The sequence below is a fragment of the Bos indicus genome, chromosome 1, assembly GCF_029378745.1.
Source record: "Bos indicus isolate NIAB-ARS_2022 breed Sahiwal x Tharparkar chromosome 1, NIAB-ARS_B.indTharparkar_mat_pri_1.0, whole genome shotgun sequence".
Taxonomy (NCBI): Eukaryota; Metazoa; Chordata; class Mammalia; order Artiodactyla; family Bovidae; genus Bos; species Bos indicus.
In genome coordinates this window covers 151,128,259-151,149,770 of record NC_091760.1, presented here as the reverse complement: position 1 = coordinate 151,149,770, position 21,512 = coordinate 151,128,259, and the positions used below count along the sequence as shown (strand labels likewise).

Sequence of the window (21,512 nt, the reverse complement as noted above, 5' to 3'; positions counted from 1 at the left end):
CATGCAGCAACTGTTTGCTTATGTAATGCTTTTTAGGTCAGTGCATCTCATCTAACAATATACTACAGTTGACTTTCCCATTTGCCATTTATACATAGACTAAATTATACTATGAAGCTGATCAAACTGAATTGCTCGGTCCCAGTGTTTTCCAGCTGGGGTGATTTTGGCTCCACTCTCAGGGATATTTGGCAGTGTCTGAAGACGTTTGGGTTGTCATAATGGAGGCTAAGGAAGATGCTCCTAGCATCTAGTGGGTGGAGACCATACACGCTAACATCCTACAATGCCCAGGGCAGCCTCCCAATGACAAAAAGTTACCCAGCCGCAAAGTACTGTTAGTGCAAAGGTTGAGAAACCCTACAGCCTGTTCCGAATAACACTTTAGTGCGTTCATGATTTTTTCTTCTCTCAGTATGCCACATTACATCTGTGCTAAGGCACTTACTGGTTTTCAGAAGTCGGGATGTGTCTACAGTTGATGGATAAGGAAGTATTGTGGCTGATTTTGTTGGGCCAAGTGATTCTTTTCTTTCCTAGTGATATATTAAGTCATGGGGTGCTTTCCATGTTACCATCCACAGTCTTCCATGGATGAAATATGATTATGACTCTGTCTTATCCTTTCTTTTATGTATACATATGCATCATTCTAATTTCAGCATAGGACTAGAAGTCCTACGTGGCATGACAGTGTAAGTGCCATAGTTACAGACATTCGAAATCAATCTGTGTCTGGCCTTGTATCTAGTCATTCCACTCCATGCCTGCTTTAAGGTAAAAAGCAATATTCAATATCTGAAACAATTTTGTATTTGATTTTGTATTAAAATAGCTCCTCTTGGATTTGGTAAAATAAACAACATTGATAGAATGCTCCAATTTGGTTCAGATGACGGATTTCTCCATTTGGGAGGTTCCGAATCGTTCCAGCTTCTCTTGATCTTTCTCCTCCACTTATATTCATTACTCTTAAAATTCAGGCAAATGATTGGGAATTCAAATGATTTCCACGTTAGGCAGGAACATTTTAGATCGCTAGATATTTCACCTTAAACCTATTTTCTTAAATTTGCAAGCACTTTGACTTATTCAAGGAACTCCACACCTAACAAGTCTTGGGAAAAGGTAACAACAGAAATATTTCGTTTTCAGGATAAATTCTTTCAGATCATGTTTTGTGAAAGGTGTTGATCACTGAAGTGGAACCTAGCCAGATCACAGCATCGTGGTCTAGGGGAATGAGCTTTTGCTCTGGGCTCTTACTGAAGGAAATCTGTGTGTGCTCAGAGGGAAATGGGTTTTAATGTGTCCTGTCAATTCTTTTTTGCATTTATAAGTGAGGGAAAAAAAAAAAAAAAAAAACTAAGATAGTTAAAGGGTGGCAGTTTTGAGTTATTAAGAATGATTTGGATTAGCCTCAGCTTCTCTGGGTCAGTACAAGGTAGCCGCTGATATTCCACATCTGGTTTTGGTTTGCAGCAAGTAACAAAGAAGCCCAAGGCATGTGTAGCCCCATTGTTAGGGGTCTCTGCGCTCTTTTAAAGACAACGGGCTTCCCGCTCCAAAGGTCCTGAAATACTTTTAACTCCAATTTACAGATTAGGCGAAACCTCTTAGGTTAAGGGTCATTTAAGGCAGTTGAACAATTTCTTTGTGAACTTCCCAGTTTTCTGGCTGTTAAAAGAAAATAATAAAAGAAAAAGTACTCCCCCAGCACAAGAATTCCATAAAACGGAGAGACGTGTGAGACACATTAATGGTTTCCATTCCCGATGAAAAGCTCGCAACAGCTTTAAGTAATATGGAATCAAATGTCTCAAACCCTAGCTCAGTCTGGGAGGTGAGGTTTGGGTGCTCCGGCTGTCCAGGAGGGGAACCGTGATCCTTCATCTCCAAGAAGCATTTGGGGGTTTAAAAGCAGAATAGCTGACCTTTGAACAACGAAATCTCAGACCTTCAGGGAGAATTCCACTCACGACTGCACTTTTTTCTTGTCCACTTTTGGGGATGAGCGCACGCAACTGTGGTTTTTGGAAACAGAGACCTACTGTGTGTCTCTTTGCTCACCCTAAAGCTCTCATATGGTGCGTGGCCAGAATCCACCATTGCCTTCTTCCAGATGGCTCTCATTACAGTCAAAACTTGACCGATGGCAGCCCCTAAGGCGTGCTGGAAACCTTCGAGACAGCCATAAGGACACAGGGCTCCTGATTTCTAGGAGCTAATGTTTCAGGAAAAATAATAACAATGCCTTCTAAACACTAGGGCTTTTCTTTTTCGTAACCTGAGGTAATGAATCCTCTCCTTCTGCTTCTCATCTCTCACCCCTCTTTTCTGTGAAGTTGCAGAGGGGGAAATTAAAGTTTTCCCACGTCTCCGTGGGAGAGTCACCTGGGGTTGATGGGCAGAGAAGTTTCTAGAAAACGGAAGCAGGGGCACGGGCAGTATGAAGCCTGGGGAGCCGCTGGCATTGGGTGTGGACTGAGGGTGAAGGTCAGGAGTGGAGCAGCAGGGGTTCCACCTGGGGGGGTCCAGGGACCCCGAGGCACTTACGCGTTTAACGAGCAGAGGCCGGGAGGGCGCAGAGACGAGAGCTCTCACATTCACGTCTTTTGTCCTCGCTCTTGTTGAGATACTGTTGTGATCTTGCCGTCTTTCTCTCTCCGGCTAACATGGGGGTCTTTTGGTTCGTTTGTGTCTTCAGTGGCTGACACAAAGCCGAGCGTATAATGGGTGCCAGTAAAGGTTTGATGAGTGGATAAATAATCACATAGAAAAAAGGTTGTTCTTCTAAAACAATGAGGCAGAAAGTAAAAGGTCTTCTGATGGGATCCTGCTTCATCACTGCGGCTGACCTCGTGGCTTCAAATCATAATGATCATCTGATCATTGATCACAGCAATCACTTGGTCATTGTGATCTGATATTACTACTCCTCATTGGTTCCGGGGCTGGGAGAGGCAGTTTTCACTTGGGGTCTCTCAGGGGGTTGCAGTCAGTGGGCATCTGGGGCTGGGGCCATCTTGAACGTTGCCTCACTTGCACCGCCGAGGGTTGGTGCTGCCCGGCAGGCCAGGTTGATTGCCTACAAATGGCCTCTCCATGTGCCTCAGGCTTCTTCTCAGGGTGGTGGTTGAGACCTAAGGGGGCCTGCTCCCCAGAAAACCAAGGGGAAGCTGTATCACCTTCACAGGTCACCTTGGAAGTCATGTAGCTGAACTTACCCTGCAGACACCAGCCCACCAGCTTGGATGGGACCCGTGTCAGCGTCACCTTGTAAAATGGGCTCGTGTGACAGGACGTCTGACTGGGGCATCTCCAGAAATATAATTGCCACGGGTGAGACCGAAAATGCCTGGAAACACAGTGAATCTGTCCTTCAGTGCCCGTGAAGCCACCCCGGTTGCTGAGATAGTTTAGCTGGAAATAATCTTCATCACAGTTCCCTTTGGAAAATGACCAGGGTCGTGGGGTGTATGAAGTGGGAATGACAGCCTTTGTTTTATTTTGTGACTCAGGTAGGTCTGCTGTAAACACAGCGAGATGCAGGCATAATAAAGGGCATGTGCTCATTCACTTGTTCAGTGTTTTCTTTTTTCCCCTTGCTCAGTCATTCCATGTTTATTTATGATTGAGTCTCCATTCCCTGCCAGGTACTGTGGGTCAGTTATTGAGATGGGAATCCCATAACGCACAGAGCAGAAGATCTCTTAGGGACCACGTGCCTCCTTCACTTCTCAGCACCTTGACCTGGGGGGGGACTTGCTCAAGAAAGTCACCTCTGAAGTTACCCCGGGCAGGTGGCCTGGATGCTTGGGAGAGGGGTTGGCAGACTGCTGGGGGAGCGGGCATCACGGTGGGGTGGGGGCAGAGAGCCAATCTCTTTATTCTTCTCTGCGTCAGGGTGCTGTCATCTGTCTGTCGTCTGTCTTCACCATTACCATCATCGTGTGTGTGTGTGAGACAAGGAGAAAGGGGAAGGAAGTGGAAGCAGAAATGGGAAGGCCGTGGATGGCTCACAATTTAAGCAGCAGCTTTCATCTTCATTTCAAGTGAAAATCTTGGGACTCGTCCATCAAGCCGTTGAAAACCAGCTGAACAGCACAGATGCTGGGCACGGTCCCTTCAGACTTGAGGGAAGAGATAGTGGTCTGGTCACCACTCTTGCAGGTTTCCCTCATAGCTTAGAGGCTTCCCTCGTAGCTCAGGCGGTAAAGAATCTGCCTGCAGTGCAGGAGACCCGGGTTCGATCCCTAGGTCGGGAAGATCCCCTGGAGAAGGGAAAGGCGACCCACTCCAGTATTCTGGCCTGGAGTATCCCAAGGACAGGGGAGCCTGGCGGACGACAGTCCATGGAGGTCACAAAGAGTTGGACAGGACTTCGGGACTAAACCACCATGCCATCGCCCTTCAGGGGCACCACCATGGCTGGACCTGTCACAAGGCTGTCACCGTCAATCTCACCACCCATCCCCATAGAGTCTCGAGTTCACGTTAAACTGTGGTCCCCTAAAGGCCCCTCCCCGGGCTGCCCATTAGCACAGCACATGCTGCCCTTCCCAGGGCTCCTGGGCCCTTTCATTCATTCATTCACTCATTCATTCATTCCTCCAGCCTTTGCTGGCTGAGCACCAGCCCTGTGACGGAGCCCTGGGGGCCCCTGGGGACCGCTCTTCTCACTCTTCAGGATGCGGGAAGGGTGGCCCAGAGCAGCATGCGTAATACCTGCTAATTCCTTCTTTGAACAGGCCTACAGACATACTAATGGATGGGTGGGGGGAAGTCTGCCCAGGTGAGTTAGATGACTCATTCAGTCCCCAAGCAGATGAGGACAAGGCCAGGCTGAGACCCCGCTGCCCTGAGCCACGGCCCCTGAGATTGTGGTGCTGCCGTGGGCTCGGGCCCCCTCGGGGTGCCCTGGGCTCCCCCTGCAGCCTGAGCGTGTCAATTTCACCTCTGGACCTATGCAGTAGGCCTGCGCTCACAGCCTCAGTTTCCCACTGAACCAGCTTAGAGTAGGTAGTCAGGGTCGTGGGTGGGCTTCCCTGCTGGCTCAGCTGGTAAGGAATCTGCCTGCAATGCAGGAGGCCCGGGTTCCATCCCGGGATCGGGAAGATCCTCTGGAGAAGGGCCACTCCAGCATCCTTGCCTGGAGAATCCCATGAACAGGGAGCCTGGCGGGCTGTCGTCCATGGGGCTGCAGAGTTGGACACAACTGAGTGACCTGCACACACACACAGGGCTGTGGGTGCCAGCTGGGTTGTTCTTTTGCAGACAATGTCCTTTATCTAGAGCCGGATCAGGGCAAAGCTGGGCAAGGAGCCCCCTGCTCTTAATGGTCTCCAATGCCTCAAGCTGCTCCTCTGTACCATTTACGTGCCCAAGCTTGTTTCCCTTTAGAAATCACAGATGGACAGAAGAAATACTGCCTTAATTTTCCTTCTCTAGAATACGCTGCACACGAACCTCTGCTCCACTGGCAGACCGAGGGGAAAAATCCGTCGTCAATCGCAGTTACCGGGGGGCCCTTCAGATGTTGGTGGGAGCCCCCCCCTCCGACAGCCAGAAGCGCAAACTGCCCTCACCCACTGACCTCACTCTTCTTGGTACACGAACCGAAGTGAAAGGAAAACAGTGAAATACACAGATATGTTCAAGTACAAGCGAAGACAAAAAAGAGAAAAGTTGCAAAATCAATTAACTTTTTCTGTTTTGCAAATATTTCCAAGGCACTGAATTTTGCTTTAAGTGTATAGCCTGTTGATGACCTTCAAAGTCAGTGTAATTGCATAATAGGATGATTCTCAAGAAGACTCCTGTATTTAGTTTTAAGGCTCATTTTATTCAACTCTATTTATATATACCTCCATATTGTGTATCGTTTTGATGTGTTGCATTATAAGCAGTTGAGAGACTACAGGAAGAGAGGACAAAGTCTCTTTCACATTTTACAGTATAATCCGTATCCCTCAGTCCTCAAGTCTGGAAAGAATATCTGACTTTAGGTAAAGTGTTAGCCCTGAAAACAGAAAATAAATGCATTCAAAATTTACCATTTATTTGATGGAACTTGCACTGGGGGCTTACTGAACCCTTTAGAATTATCATGAAATAGGATATTTTTCAGGGTTTGAAATTATTCACAGTGATGTAGAACAATTATACAATTTCCATGGTCAGATCTCACCCAGAAGAATGACTTAGTCTTATGTGCAGATCTGTTTATATTTATTTTTTATTATTTATGTTTCTTTATGTCCCATGATATTGAAAAATGTTTAATTTTCAAAAAAATTCCTACATTTTGAATATTGGACTTTGAATTTAATGGATTAAAATGAGATAATTTCATATTGTTATAATACCAATTCAAGAAATGTAAGAGGCAAGAATTAGGCATACTCATCTCCCCTCTAAAAAAATGTCAGGCACGACTGAGCGACTGAATTGAACTGAACTGATCTCCCCTCTGAAGACCTTTTAGAGGGACACTTAGCGCCCTCTAGTGACCACAGCCCAAGGCATTCAAAAGGAAATTCCCGGCGAAGCTTCTGGTTTCCAACTAGCAAATAAAGCAATGTAGTTCGTTGGACAGTAGGCGGTTGCTTCCCCAAGTTCATGAGGCAGAATTCTTTTTGTAGCTGTTATAAAGGGTAAAATAGTATCCACTAGGCAAACCGCGGCTTCTCTGGCCGCCCACTGACAATACATTCAGAAGGAACATTTCCACTTGTCCCCGCTGGATACTGAAGCTTTCCCTGATGATATGCTGGTGTATGCACAGCACAGATCAGAAGCAAACTGTGAATTCATCTACCTCCTAGTTTCCAATCAGCTGAGTGCATTTCAGTAGAATTAAGCAAGTTTTCTTTTCGTGAGGGTGAAGTAGGAAAAAAAAAAAAAAGTTGGCCTGTGCTCCGCACCTTCCGAAAGAGAAAGTTTCCTTGCTTCTCTTTGCAGAGGGAGAGGGTGTGGTCCAGAGAGGGTGCAGGTGGAGGGGATGCCCTGCAGAGGAGGGGCCTGATGCAGAGAGGGGCAGCGCAGGGAGAAGACAGCCTGGTGGGGGTGCCAGAGTGGGGCAGACCCTGTTTGCCTCCCCCGCCTTCAAGTGCGGGCCTAGGACTCAGTTAAGTCAGCAGGTTGCCTGTTGACACCCATGCAAATCTAAATGCACTGTTTATGGCACAGCGCGTGGTTCTGTGGCTTCCTTTCTGATTCCATTTGCGATAGAAATAAATCAGCAAAAGCATAAACAAATTGTTGTTGTTGTTCATTTGCCAAGTCGTATCCGGCTCTTTGCGACCCCGTGGACTACAGCACGCCAGGCTCCCCTGTCCTTCATTATCTCCCAGAGGTTGCTCAGATTCCTGCCCTTTGAATTGGTGATACCATCTAACCATCTCGAGCTCTGTCTCCCCCATTCTCCTTTTACCTTCAGTCTTTCCGAGTATCAGAGTCTTTTCTAATGAGTCGGCTCTTCGCATTAAGTGGCTGAAGTGTTGGAGCTTCAGCATCAGTCCTTCCAGTGAATAGTCAGGGTTGATTGCCTTTAGGATAGACTGGTTTGATCTCCTTGCAGTCCGAGGAACTCTCGAGAGTCTCCTCTAGCACCAGTTTGAAAGCATCAATTCTTTGGCGCTCAGCCTTCTTTATGGTCCAGCTCTCACATCAAATTGAGTGACGTGGAAAGAAAAGTCGTCTCAGTCTGAGACTAAAACAGCCTTTATAAGCAAGGGGAGCAGTTGTGGATAGCAGGCTTCTCTGTAAATTTCCATTAACTGAGTGACATTATGCTGCAATGTGAATGATCTTTCTTTTGAGCAATAGTGTATCATTTCTTTAAGGGATAATTTACAAAATCATTATAGATTAAGACAAAAATAAATGCTGATGTTCAGTATCTTATAAGTGAGACTGACACATTTTAAAAAAAAATTAGAAGTATAACAAATGTTCAAAATCTAAGTTAATTTCAACAGCCCCAGATACCTTCTTGGGGTGGCTGGGGGGAAGGACTGAGGACATGACTCAGACACAGAACCCTAGGTCTGAGAAGCAGGTGGCAGGGCAGGACAGCCTTATGGTGGATGGCCACGTACCTTTTTGAGCCCTCTAGTTATGGGTGGTGACCAGTGGCAATCCGATGACTGTAACATTGATACTTGTTTATGCCCGGTTACGTGAATGAAGACCTTGAAATGCGCTTAATGGTTCATAAATTGTATATAGAAGCGTGATCTTTTAAACAGGAAATTTGAATGCTCCTTTAAATGAGTGTGTCAAAGTAATTATTCTTGTTTCTTTTGTTTTTGCTTTTTAATTAAAAAAAATGTTGTGTCATTTCTTGTTAGATTCTGCATATAGGGGGTCTCATACGAACCTGCTGTGCAGCACAGGAAACTCTGCTCCATGTCACGTGGCAGCCTGGATGGGGGCGGGTCTGGGGGAGAATGGATGCACGTCTGTGTGTGGCTGAGTCGCTCTGCTGTGCACCTGAACTATACACCAATATAAAATTTAAAAAAAATGTTTTTCAGCCTTAAGTATTAAATTGACACATTTAGGGTTCCTGGTACGGGTTTTAATACTCTGGCATTTTTAGAACCATTGGGTAAGAGGCAAAGTTGGCAAAACGTGAGGATATAGGTGATGCTTGTGAAATCGTGTCCACTGAAATCATTGCTCCATCTGGGCCTAAAGAACTGAACTTGACACATGCTTCAAAATGAAGGAAATTGCAGCCTGGTGTTGAGAAGTTGAGGATTTACTGTGTGATAACAATTTCCTTGGTTTAGATTAGTTCAAATCCACCAAGACGCTAAAGAATGCATTAACCACTTAGAGAAACCTGTTGAAACATTAGTTATTTAAATGGAAATTGGATTATTTCTTCATGTGTGGCTGGAGGGCATGCCACATACCGTCTTACCTAATGAAACTGTACTCGTGAGGTCTGCTTCAAATGGAAAAGTGGTCCTTGCCGAGTAGATGATGGGTGACCTTGGGGCTAAGAGTGCCTTATGCTGCCTGTGTTCTCAGGCAAATCCTCCAATTGATAGAGACGGAAAAGTTCCACTGAATGATGTAGTTTTCCATTGTGGGGGCTGCTCCAGAGGACTGATCCTTATCTACAATCTCAGGCATGTCCCTGCCAAAAATCCGTGGGACATCCTTCTTGCCGGGCTCTCTTGAATAATCCAAATATTATACATTTTAAGGTTCATGTGTCATCCTAGGAACAATAAATATTCGGCACTTTGGTCCTATTGTTTTGTCCATAAAGAGTCTGTTTTATGGATTGATCCCAAGCTCTGTGTATGAGGAATTTGAGTCGCTGAACAGAGGCTTCCTGAACGCTGAGAACCCAGGCGCTGGATCAAGTCCTGTCGTCTTTGTTCCTTAGCGCCCACCGGAGCGCCAGGCATGGACAAGGCACTCACTGACTGGAGGGAGTAAAGCTGGAGAGATGACCGTCACAAAGCACACAAGTGTCTGATTTGGTTTCCTTACTGAAATGAATCAGAAAGCTACTTTATACTTGTTATTTTTTAGTCGCTAAGTCTTGTCCGATTCTTTTGCGACCCCATGGACTGTAGCCTCTGTCCCTGGGATTTCTCAGACAAGAATACTAGAGTGCGTAGCCTTTCCCTTCTCCAGGGAATCTTCCCAACCCAAGGATCAAACCCAGATCTCCCAGTTTGCGGGCGGATTCTTTACCAGCTGATCTGTGTAGTGTTGGTCGCTCAGTCGTGTCAGACTCTTTGCGACCCCATGGACTGTAGCCCACCAGGGTCTTCTGACCGTGAGGATTTTCCAGACATGGATACTGGAGTGGGTTGCCCTTTCCTTCTCCAGGGCTCTTCCTGACCCGGGGAGTGAACTCAGGTCTCCTGCATTGCAGATGGATTCTTTACTGTATGAGCTACCTGGGAAGCCCTACCCTATTTTTGTGGAAGTCTATAAAATAATTTTGGTCCACACATGTATAGAGTTTGACAAACGGATATCCTGTGCTACATGTTATACAGATATTTACAAAAGAAATTGAACGTTGCATGTTGCTTACGTAGGTTTCTTACTACAGTGTAACTTATGTTTATTGTAACATTTTTAAAGAAAGAAATCTATTAGAACTTCTTATTTAGCACTATATTATAAAAATTTTGTAACTCAAGGAATAGAGCAAATAGTACAATGAACACTCATATAAGTTATGATTGAGGTTTGGCTATTGTATAATTTTGTCATATTCACATTGTTATTTTTCATGATTTTACATAAGTTGCATAAGTTACTGACTTTTCATCTTCAGTACTTCAGAATGCAGCTGTAAATAGTAAGGCAGTTTTTCTACAAAGCATTATTAAAGCTTTTAATGTAAATAGTTAATAAATTCTGTAATATGATGCAGCAATCATCATATATTCGAATTTATCTGGCAGCTCCAGAAAAGTCTTCGACGTCAAATTTGTTGATACCAGTATCTAATTGTAGACCAGAATTTAGATTTGGGCTTTGAGCGTCTTAAATTCCATTTAATCTAGAACTTTTCTCTCGTGTTCCTCACCTTGTTTTTTCATGGTATTGACTTGCTAAACATACAAAGCAATATATTCTGCATTTTTATAGAATAGTTGAGCAACCTTCATTCTGTTTTATTATTTACTTGTTTATCTGTTTTTTTTTGAAATTATTATAACTGTTTTGAAAATATAGGTAAACCAAAAAGGAAAGGAGGAAAAACAAAAAAATGAAAGATCCTCTATTACTATTGTATGTGGCCTACTGATGTTTCTACTTGGCCTTTTTATTTTTAACAAAGTGAGTCTGTGATATAATTCTCCATTATAACCTGACTTTTAACTTACCAGACACCGTACTGTAATTTTCTGTATCACTAAGTATTCATCTTCTGCATCGTTTTCCTGCAGTATTTCCAGTAACGATAAGTCTGTCATGGTATGGATGTCGAATACGGGGATCAAGCTGTCAGTCATGAGTGAGTCTTCTGTTTCGTCTCCAACTAAGATTCTGGCTCGTCATCTCCTTGCTACGCTCATACGTCATTTTCAGAACTGTGTTGCCCTTGCTCCAAGTGTTCTCAACCCTTGACCTTCCCGTGTAGATCCCACGCAGAGAAGTTTGTAGGAGAACAAGGATGGGAATTTGATGACTCTTTAGAAAATGGGAAGATGTGGTTTTAGGGTAATAAATGGCAGTGCTCCTTTTATAGTTACGGTAATTGTAGGTTCTATTTTACACTCTTTCCTTTTTCATTTGGAGTAGGATATGAATGGGCTTCCCAGGTGGCAAGGTGGTAAAGAATCTGCCTGCCAATGTAGGAGATGCAGGAAACGTGGGTTTGATCCCTGAGTTGGGAAGATCCCCTGGAGTAGGAAGCAGCAACACAGTCTAGTGTTCTTGCCTAGAGTATCCCGTGGACAGAGGAACCTGGTGGGCTACAGTCCATGTGGTTGCAAAGAGTCCGGACACGCAGGATACGAACAGGCTGATGAAAGGTTTTGGTAACTTTATGGTCAGTGCGTCCATGATGGATAAATACAGAGTGGAAGTGTGCAGTTTATTCACATGGATGCTGGGGGAGCCTCAGCGTGCCACCACGGTGCTTACTGTGAACCAAGCAGGGCAGAAGATGACCCTGGCTTGAGAGATTCGTGGAAGGATGACCCATACGGAGGCTCCCTAAGATTGTCCCTGAAAGAGGCCTGCACAGTGACCGCAGGGTGGCTTTCTTGAAGAAGCAGTGGTGTCGCACTGGAAGGCAGCTCAGTCCTTAGGCTGCCGAGTGATCTCATGTTGAGTCCGTTTGGTGGCAGAGGCTTGGGTGTGTGTAATGGGAGCGTCGGAGAAGGCGATGGCACCCGACTCCAGTACTTTTGCCTGGAAAAATCCCATGGACAGAGGAGCCTGGTGGGCTGCAGTCCATGGTGTTGCTAAGAGTCGGAGATGACTGAGCAACTTCACTTTCACTTTTCACTTCCATGCATTGGAGCAGGAAATGGCAACCCACTCCAGTATTCTTGCCTGGAGAATCCCAGGGATGGGGGAACCTGGTGGGCTGCCTTCTCTGGGGTCACACAGAGTCGGACACGACTGAAGCAACTTAGCAGCAGCAGCAGCAATGGGAGCACCAAGTGATACATCTGTCTTTAGATGACTTCCGCCTAGAATAATGTTTGGGAAATGGTTTCTGTATTACTATATTCTAATTCATAGATATGCCTTATGCTGTCAAAAGTCAATTGAAGTTCCCTTTTTTTTCCCCCTAAGAATTTTGCATTAAATAGAGAATCCTGGGCTGGGATGCTATTATGCTGTTTTAGACATCCAGAATAATTCTCTTGGAAGATAACAGGAATCAGTCAACTTTTGTCCTTAGAAATGAGGAAGATCTGCTGTTTTAATTTTGTAACTGAATTTATAGCTCATTATCTCAAAATGGGATTTTTGTTCCATCATTTTCTATAGTATATGCATTTTTAAAATAAGACAAAAGGAAACTTATGGGTGGAATCTTCAGGAACTAGATCAAAGAGTGTCACTGGGTTTTCTGTATGTAAGTTCCAAGCAAATACATTAGTCTAATAAAATTTTATTAAATAATAAAATCTGTATATATATATATATATATGTATATATATATGCAAGAGAGGGAGAGAGCAAAGCAGATATAAATTACTAAAGCTGGAGGAGCTGGTAAAAAGGATATTAGAAGTTCTTTAAGTTACGTTGTAGCTTTTCTCTAAGTTTGACATTATTTCGTTTTCTTAAAATGTCATGGGTGTAAAGTTGATTTACGATGTCGTGTTCATTTCTGCTGTCCAGCAAAGTGACTCGGTTATACATAGATAGATTCTTTCTCGTATTCTTTTCCATGAGGGTTTATCACGGGGCAGTGAGTATAGTTCCCGGTGCTGCACAGTAGGACCTTGCTGTTTATCCATTTTTATATATAATAGTTTGCAAGGCTGCATTTGCGAACTCCAGACACCCAGTCATCCCTCTCCCGCCCCCACCGCCCCCTTGGCAACCACAGATCTCCTCTGTGTGCCTGGAGGCCTGTTTCTGTTTCCTCCATAGCTTCATTTGTGTCATATTTTATTTCTTTTTTAAAAATTAACGTGAGCATTATGGGCGTGTCATATTTTATATTCCTCACATACATGATATCCTGTGGCATTTGAAGTTTGACGTTATTCCTGAATGAAGATTTAGACATTTTCACTGTTCACTCTTTGATTGAGTTAGACAAGAACCAAGGAGTTCAGGGCAAGACCCCTCAAGGAAGAATTAGATCTCCATAAAAATGCTGCTGCTTTCCTGCTGCAGGGAACCAGGGCTGGGCTAGAACCCAGGCTGCAGTGGGGCAGGGGTGACATGGGGCCAGGCAGAACTTTCTTCCCTGGCTTTTTTGGTTTTTTTAAGCACAGTGGGCACCCTACTTAAGGCTGCTCTTTGGAAAATCCATAATAGAATTCTGCTGATTAGGGTGCCACCATTCACATTTAAAAATGGATGCTTCTTAGCAGAGTAAAAAACAAGAATCTCAGTGGAGCCGAAAGAGCGTTTTTTCCCCCCCAGTGCTCCTGAATCCTTGTGGAAGCTGCCCAGATAAAACAACTCAGTACTTTGAAATTTTAGGGGAAACACAATTTTAATCAGCCTGCCATCTCATTTATTGTTTGGAGATGAAAAGAGCGGAAATCAGCGTCCCCTCGAAATGCAGATGCTGAGCACTGGTCAGGGTCTGATTTTTACACTGAATGAAACTTCTTACACCTTCTCTTTGCTGCTGCTTTCTTTCTTCTCCTTCATTCTTTCTTGCTTCCCCTTCTCTCTTTTTCTTTCTTTTCCTTCCTTCTTTCTTCCTTCCCCTCCTTCTCCCCATCCCTCCCTTTTCCTTTCTTTCCTTCTCCCTCCTCCCATCCCTCCTCCTCCTCGGGTTCCCTTCTCCTGCTGTTCTAAGCCAAGGGGGAAATCGTGGGATCAGTAAAATCTGTAGGCACGCGGGCTCATTTCTGGAGCTCTGACACAGGCAGGCCTGAAGTCTGTGTGAAGTCAGCTCAGTGACCGTCGGCCTCTGAGACCTCGCGCTGCGGGATGACTCAGGGTTGGGGCTATTGTGTTCTGTGGGTCCCCTCTGGAGACCACACCTCTTTTCTGGCCCAGCTTTCGTGTGGCTCCATTCAAAGCAAAATGTTGTTTCTTCCAGAGAACAAGTAATTTCCTGCAAGTGAGTAATTAAAAGGCCTGAAACCCTCTAAGGAATGTTCAGGCCTGCGTTAGCTGCACTTCCTCCGAGTGGAAAACAGACGTGTGGCCCTGAACTTGCAGTTCGGATTTTAAAACACTTAATGAGGATATGGCATCCCTCTGTAGCCAGGGGTTCTCTCAGGGTCTGCTGTCTGCAGCCTGGACACTTGTCAGGGTGGGGTCAGTTTGATATTTTCAGCTAGAAAACATGTGTTATTGTTTAAGTTCTTTGGGTTTTAAGTAAACATTTGAAAACGACCATTTGACAGGTTTATTTTCTTCTTTATTTTCTTAGTCACTCTCACCCTAGAGGCTTTGCACTTTTCAACCAATTTCTTGTGTTTAGTCGTTTCTGACTCTTTGTAACCCCATGGCCTGTAGCCCGCCAGGCTCCTCTGTCCATGGGATTCTCCAGGCAAGGATACTGGAGTGGGTTGCCATGCCCTGCTCCAAGGGGATCTTCCCGACCCAGGAATCGAACCTGCATTTCCTACATCTCCTGCATTGACAGGCAGGTTCTTGACTGCTGAGCCACCAGGGAAGCCTGGTTTATTATGGAGGCAATAGCAATTCTCTATGTTTGGAAGGAGAAAACGAAACTACTCTGGAACATTGACTCTGAGATGCTGAACCAACGAAGCTTAAAAATCAGCAGGCGAAAGAATGACTGTTATTAAGCATCCTATGATTAAACATCCTCTCCTATTAGCAAGAAATAAGCACCACCTGCAGAGTTGCCTCTGGGGAGGATGGAGCAGGGACTGTGGGGCCAGCAGCCGCAGGTCCCGTGTCCCGGGCACGCGGTGGATCCGGGGAGACGTGGGCCCAGGAGGCCTGCCCCGCTGCTGCAGGGCGCCCTCCATGCCCAGGGGCCCTGGGTGCTCGCCGCCCACGTGAAGGCATGCGGAGTCCCGCCACATCTGTATTCTGCCCTCCCCGAGCGGCGTGTCACACGGCGGCACACCGGGTCACACCTGCTGTGGCCATCCCAGGCCAGGCAATTGATGTCTTTTTTTTTTTTTTTAATTAAAAAAAAAAATCTCCTGGCTGCATATCATCAAGAAAAACAACATTGTTTTCAGGGTCTCTTATCTCTCCACTCCCAAATATCCTGTTTCTTCGGGCTGGGCAGCCAGGACCAATAGAAACCTCTTCCTGCCATTGGCTGACTTCATTTCCCAGACTTAGCACAATCTCATCCGCTCTAAACAACCTCATCAAAACTACTTTCTGGTCAGAGAGAAGCAATAATTATTATTAACATTTATTAACGATCAATAAACTTGATTGCATTATGGCCAGCACTATTAAGGTAAGGAGAGGGGTCCTTTTCGTTTGACCAAATCTTGTGCTTGTTACTTTTTTCTTTGGTTTCCTTTATCAAGGCAGATAAGTTAGCATTGGGCAACACCCCCACTACCACAATAGAGGACAACAAGATTTCCTTTGCACTGCCTAGTAAATTTCCTTTTTCCTACTCCAACCATCCGCAAGGCTTAAAAACTTCAAACTCAGAAAAAAGTTGGGGTTTCTAAATTCACGGTTGAGGGCTGTGGATGACTTTTGCAAAAGCTTTTCAGCACGCGTCCGAATTTTCCTATTCTTTTAACTGTCTGTAGCGGTGCCCGGAGGTGCCTCCGCTGGAAGGCAATGGACTTGGCGAGGTTGGAGGGCAGGGTCGGAGGAAAAGATGGGCTTGGAAATGTTGAACTTTCGGATGTTCTCGAAGGCCTCCATAGCGTCAGGGATGCCAGCCGGTCCCTGTGGAAGTGAAGCAAGTGGCTGTCTGTCGGTCATGGGACCTGCCAGTGTTGCCTTGATTTTGTGGAACCTTCAGGCTGAGCGCGGGGCGTTCTCATAACTCGCATGGTGGTAATTCGGTGTGTTCGGTTATGTATTTATCTTTAATAAAGTACCTACTTCTCGGAGCACTGTGAGTAGACTGTCTTCCCCGTGATGGTTGCCTTGTGGGAACTGCCTGTCTGTTCTTTGTGCGCTGGGGCGTGTGGTCTGATGTGTTGTTTTTCTTGCAGACGTTTCTGGTAAGTAGCATAGAGAGATGAAGGTGAAGGTGAATCTGTGGAGGTGAAAATACAAATGTGGCCTCATTCCTGGTGGTGAAGCCAATTGGACGCTTAGTCGGCAGCATGAGAGTCCACGAAGTGGCCTGTTAACAGTATTTTCAAGGCCAGATTGGTGACATGTGTAGAAATGAGAAAAAAAATGAGCAGCAAAATCAGATACTGAAAAGAGGAAAAAGAAAGTTTTCTTGGTTGTGTGTCTTTAGTTTCGCTGCATGAAGGTGAAAAGCATTTGGCTGTGTTTTCATCAAGGGTTATAGTTAATTGGAAAGCTCATGAATATGGAGGTTGCTCAGAATTGGACCATGACAATGTTTAAAAATCCTTCTTGATTTGGAATTTGAAATGCGTGTGTGAGAGGATTTAATTAATACTTACTGTATACACTGTGTTTCAGAAGTTCTGTTCAGTCTTTATTTCTCAAGATATGTTTCGTTTTTCAAGGTATGGTCAATTATATATGAAAAATTAATCATCAATGTATGATTCAAAGACTTTAATTTTATAAAGATTTTTCTTTCTTTGGCTATAAGGATTGAAAGTCTCCTGAAATATAATGATGTAGAAAGAAATCTTAAGATCTAGGGTTTGACATGCTCTACTTTCAGCAATATGAGCAGAAATTGTTTGATTTTATAACCTCAAATGCTACCTTTTTAATTCTTATTTTCACCCTTTTTCATGTCCATATTTCATAGCAGCTGAGTCTAATGTTCTTTGTAAATTTTGAATAGATTGGGTACAGTTATGTGTGTGTTTCAGAAAATCAGTGTATCAAAGGACATTGAAGTAACAGTCCATCTTTTAGAGTGTGGGGTGTGTTTTGCATACAATACAAATGTGTGATTGTTTAAAGTATACATTTCTAAGAGATGAAGATATTTTCAAAGCTTCAATGTCTTTGTGATTTTTCACAATGAATTTTGGCAACAGTTACACTTATCCAGGACATTCTGCTTATTTTAACGTTTGATTACACTGCATTCTCTTTATATTGTCTATAGCTTAAGTAAACTTTCAAAATGACTTCGAGTGGACCCTTTTTAATTCTCTGTTAAAATAAAATAGACCCTCTTTATAGGTAACTTCCTTTAAGACATGTTCTGCTAGGCTTCCTGGGTAAAGTAATGAGATGATTTTACAGACTTGTTTATAGAGTGGAAAAAAGGCGGCCCGAGTCTGTTGACTACAGTTTTAATTATGTTAGCGCAAAGCTCAAATTAGCATAGGGAACATTACGGCCGTGGCTGTCTGTTGGAATTAGGAAACAGTTTGTCGTATGGGCAATCGCCAGTCCCAAATGCTCTCTGCTTTTTGTTGTTTCAGTAAATAAAACCAATTAGTTGATCAGGTATCAGATGCACAGAATTGAAGTTGTTCCTCTGTGTCTGAGTGGATTTCTTTTTTATTTTTTTGTTCTTGAATAAGACCCTATGAGGCACTTTGAAAAGCTCAGTGTTTGTGTCCTGTCTTTATGATCCTCAGCCCCACTTTCCCTTCATATTTTGGAAATGGGAACAGAGTGTTTCCATGGGAATTTTAAAAGAATTTTGGGAGTTTATGTGAATGTATCCATTTCTGCTTAAAGGTCCGGGAATTTTAAGATCAGATTAAGAGCTCTAATAGAAACGTATAGAAGCATCAAAACTGAAGCCCTTACATGCAATTCCTCAGTCAGTTTTGGTGCTTCCAGGGCTTCTGAGCCACCTGACAATACTGGGGGTCCTTAACACCCCCTTCCTGCCTTCTCTACAAGACAGCACTGCCTTTGCTTACTGACTCCAAGGAGCTAGTTGTTAGCCTTGGAACTTGATTTTGCTTCAGTTAGGATTTTTTAATCCAGTCTCCCAAAGACTTTGCTGATCCTTTGTTATGTCTTGGGCCACTGGGGAGTCCAATGAAGCCTGCAGTGGCTTCTCAGGATAATGCTTTTAAGTGCAGGAAAGGCCATACACAGAGTGACAGGGGAAGCAATTCTATTGTAATCTACTTCTGTCCTTGGGTGGTCCAGGGAGCCACAGGTTACAGCCCCCGATCCTAGAGTGTAAAGGTCTTTAGTCTTTCAGGAGGAGTTGTGGGGGCTTTCCTTTATCACCCGTGTGGCAACTAGGGGCCCAGTTTCAGCTGTGAGTGGAGAGCATCTTGGAACCAGACAGGAGATGGAAAGTTCCTAGCAAGGCTTGTGGAGGGAGAAGGCGACTCCTGTCCCTGTGAGTTGTTTCCAGAAGTTCCTTTCTTTGATTTGACAGAAGTTGGGGGTTTGGATGATCACTGTGGTATCACTTGTATGTGGACTCTAAAGAATGCAACAGACTAGTGAAGGTAACGACAGGAACAAGCGAAAAAGCAAACTCACAGGCGGAGAGAGCAAACTGATGGTTCCCAATGGGGAAAGGAGGGGAGGGGTGCCAGAGGAGCGCTGTGAAGAGGGTAAGCTATTCCACATAAAACAAACTACAAGGCCATGTGCATACCCCTAGGGTTATAGCCAGTATTTTCTAATAACTGCGGATGGAGTTGGTGTGTAGTTGCTCAGTCATGTCTGGTTTCTTTTGCGACCCCATGGACTGTAGCCCACCTGGCTCGTCTGCCCATGGGATTCTCCAGGCAAGGATCCTGGAGTGGGTTGTCATTCCCTTCTTCAGGGGATCTTCCCAAGGACTGAGTCTTCTACATTGGCAGGCAGAATTCTTTACCACTGAGCCACCTGGGAAGCCCTGGAAATGTAATAGAACCTTTAAACATTGGGAATCACTATATTGTACTCTAGTAACTTACAATAGTGTGCATCAACTGTACTTCAGTTAAAAAAAGAAAAAGGAAAGTTTAAAAGCATAAAACTTCTTCGATGTATTTTGTGCCTTGCGCAGAGCAGGCATTTGCTGAGTATTTGCTATCAGGTGTGAAGCAAACTTGTGTAAAACCTCGGGGTCATACGAAGGAAGCTGGTCTCCTTCATATATAGTATTTTGAGGGATATGACGAAGGAGTTGAACAGCCCTGGGGCATCTGACTTTTCAACAGTTCATTGGCTTAAGTGAAATTTGAATTGTTTTATCTCTTGCTACTTTAGCAGTCAGTGACAATGGAAGTATTAGAAAGTAAAATACTGCTGCCCCACTAAGTCAAGGTTGTATTCCCAGAGCACTGGCCTGAAAGTAGAATTACCGGCCGTGATCTTAAAAAGAGCTGGTTGGATGGCGTCACCAGCTGAATGGACATGAGTTTAAACAAACTCCAGGAGGTGGTAGAGGACGGGGGAGCCTGGCGTGCTTGCAGTCCACGGGGTCGCAAAGAGTCAGACATGACTTAACAATGACTGAACAATCTTAAAATGACTTGTGCTCGTGTCCGTGCGTGGCTCAGGACACTGTTTGCCCTCCTGGGCATGCTGCCTCAGTGGCCATGGGAAAGGGAATTGGAAAGGATAGAATTTGGGGGTTATTCTTCTCATGATCCCCTTTATGGGGGACTGCAGTGCTCTCAGAGAACATTCTGGAAGTCTGCACCGTTTCTTTGTTGTTGTTCAGTCTCCCGAACCATTTCTTAATTATCCATCTTTTCTTTAAAGTGATTCTTTCTTTTTTTTTTTTTTTTTACAAAACTGATCTTTGTTTAAATCTCTCCCCCCCCCTTACACACATACATACACTTGTTTATATCTCTTAAAAAACCATGTGTGTGTGTGTTAGTTGCTCAGTCATGTCTGACTCTTTGTGACCCCATGGACTGTAGCCCCACCAGGCTTCTTTGTCCATGGGGATTCTCCAGGCAAGAATACTGGAGTGGGTAATAACCATTCCCTTCTCCAAGGGATCTTCCCAACCCTGGGATTGAACCCGGGTCTCCTACGTTGCAGGCAGGTTCTTTACCATCTGAGCCACCAGGAAAGTTGAAAAACTGTTCGTACAAATACGAATAAAATAAATAAGTGAAACAGCATCCCCGGTACTTTCAGGAAAAGATGACTTCTGTGTTTAGACCTCCAGAGTAAGGCTCCTTATGTAGGAAGGAGAGACCCAAAGCTGTACGTCTTGGACCCCTTGGCACCCCAGTAACTTGGCAGATGGATTGCTCTAACAGCTGGCACGGAAGAGCATCACAGTACAAGAGGCTGTGGGAAAGCCAGGATGAGAGCTTCTCTGACTGTAAGACCTTCCGAGAAGAGGGCCTGACCAAGACTGTCTTCAGGCCTTCCCAGTGGTGAGGGCACGTCCGCTCCGGCGGGATCTTTTCTTGGGCTAAGGGACGGCCTCAAATGCATCGGGGACCCCAAATGCATGGGGAACAGCTCTTCTCTTCACTGGGGACTCTGTCAGATTGCCCCTGAGGTTTCTGATGCTTTGTGGCCACAGACACCCCTGCCTTTGAGTCCCTCCCAGTCCCGTGACCCTGCGCCAGGGCCCTGAGCTCCGCTTCCTCCCCTGTAAGGTGGGATTGTAACGTGGAATCCTAATGCCTGTTCTGATGTGAGTCCAGGACAGCAGAGCTCCAGTAACTGCTCAGGCAGATGCTATGAGGTGATCTACGTCTCAGCTTTGCTGGTGAACTTGCCTTGTCTTTCTGGCGCTGCTCTGAAGTCTGTGTACCCCATTGCCCGGCTCCAGTTGTGAACTCCAGAGGCCCACCAAGACAAGGAAAAGGGCGGGTCGCTTCCACAGGTCACTGTTCCAGCCTCCCAGGCAGGGAAGGGCACATGGGAGCCGGAGGAGACAGGCCAGGGGAGCTCTAGGAGTCCTTGGATATAAGGGTGCAACCAGGCAGGTTCCAAACACCAGGGCAGAGAGAACGTCCGGGGGTCCCTCACGGCCTGGCTGTTCAGAGGCTTGAGTTAGTCCTGCTCTGAGGGTGGAGGCTGTTTGCTCCGTGGCTGAGGAGGGCGGAGGCCTGCAGAGCCTCTCGCTTCTGATCGTTGCATCCTTCCATTGTTGTTTCCCTTAAATTATTTTCATTTATTTTGAAAAACGCATGTCTTGTTTTGTGCAAATTACGGTCATAAAACAGCTTCACTATAGAGAAAATGAAAAAAGGAATCGTTGCAAAATCAGTATAAATCGCTCCTGGGCCCAGCCAGCCAGGGAAGATCCCCAGCATTCGGTGTGTCTTCCTACTCTGTTTCTGTCTGTCCTTCCGTCTCCCTGACCGTCCTGCTTC

The 21,512-nt window shown here is 45.0% G+C and overlaps 1 protein-coding gene across 3 annotated transcripts in view; it reads left to right on the top strand.

The window, feature by feature from the left end:
• Window positions 1–21,512, top strand: part of ERG (ETS transcription factor ERG) — a 314,770-nt gene that overhangs the window by 165,598 nt on the left and 127,660 nt on the right. Inside the window, exon 1 of one of the 3 annotated variants that reach the window (XM_019964238.2) lies at window positions 15,436–15,589. The exons of the other annotated variants lie outside the window; for them this stretch is intronic. Within the exon in view, the coding sequence (XP_019819797.1) occupies window positions 15,572–15,589 (18 nt within the window). The 5' untranslated portion in view covers window positions 15,436–15,571. Of the gene's footprint in view, window positions 1–15,435; window positions 15,590–21,512 lie in introns of those variants that run through there. 3 annotated transcript variants of the gene reach the window in all.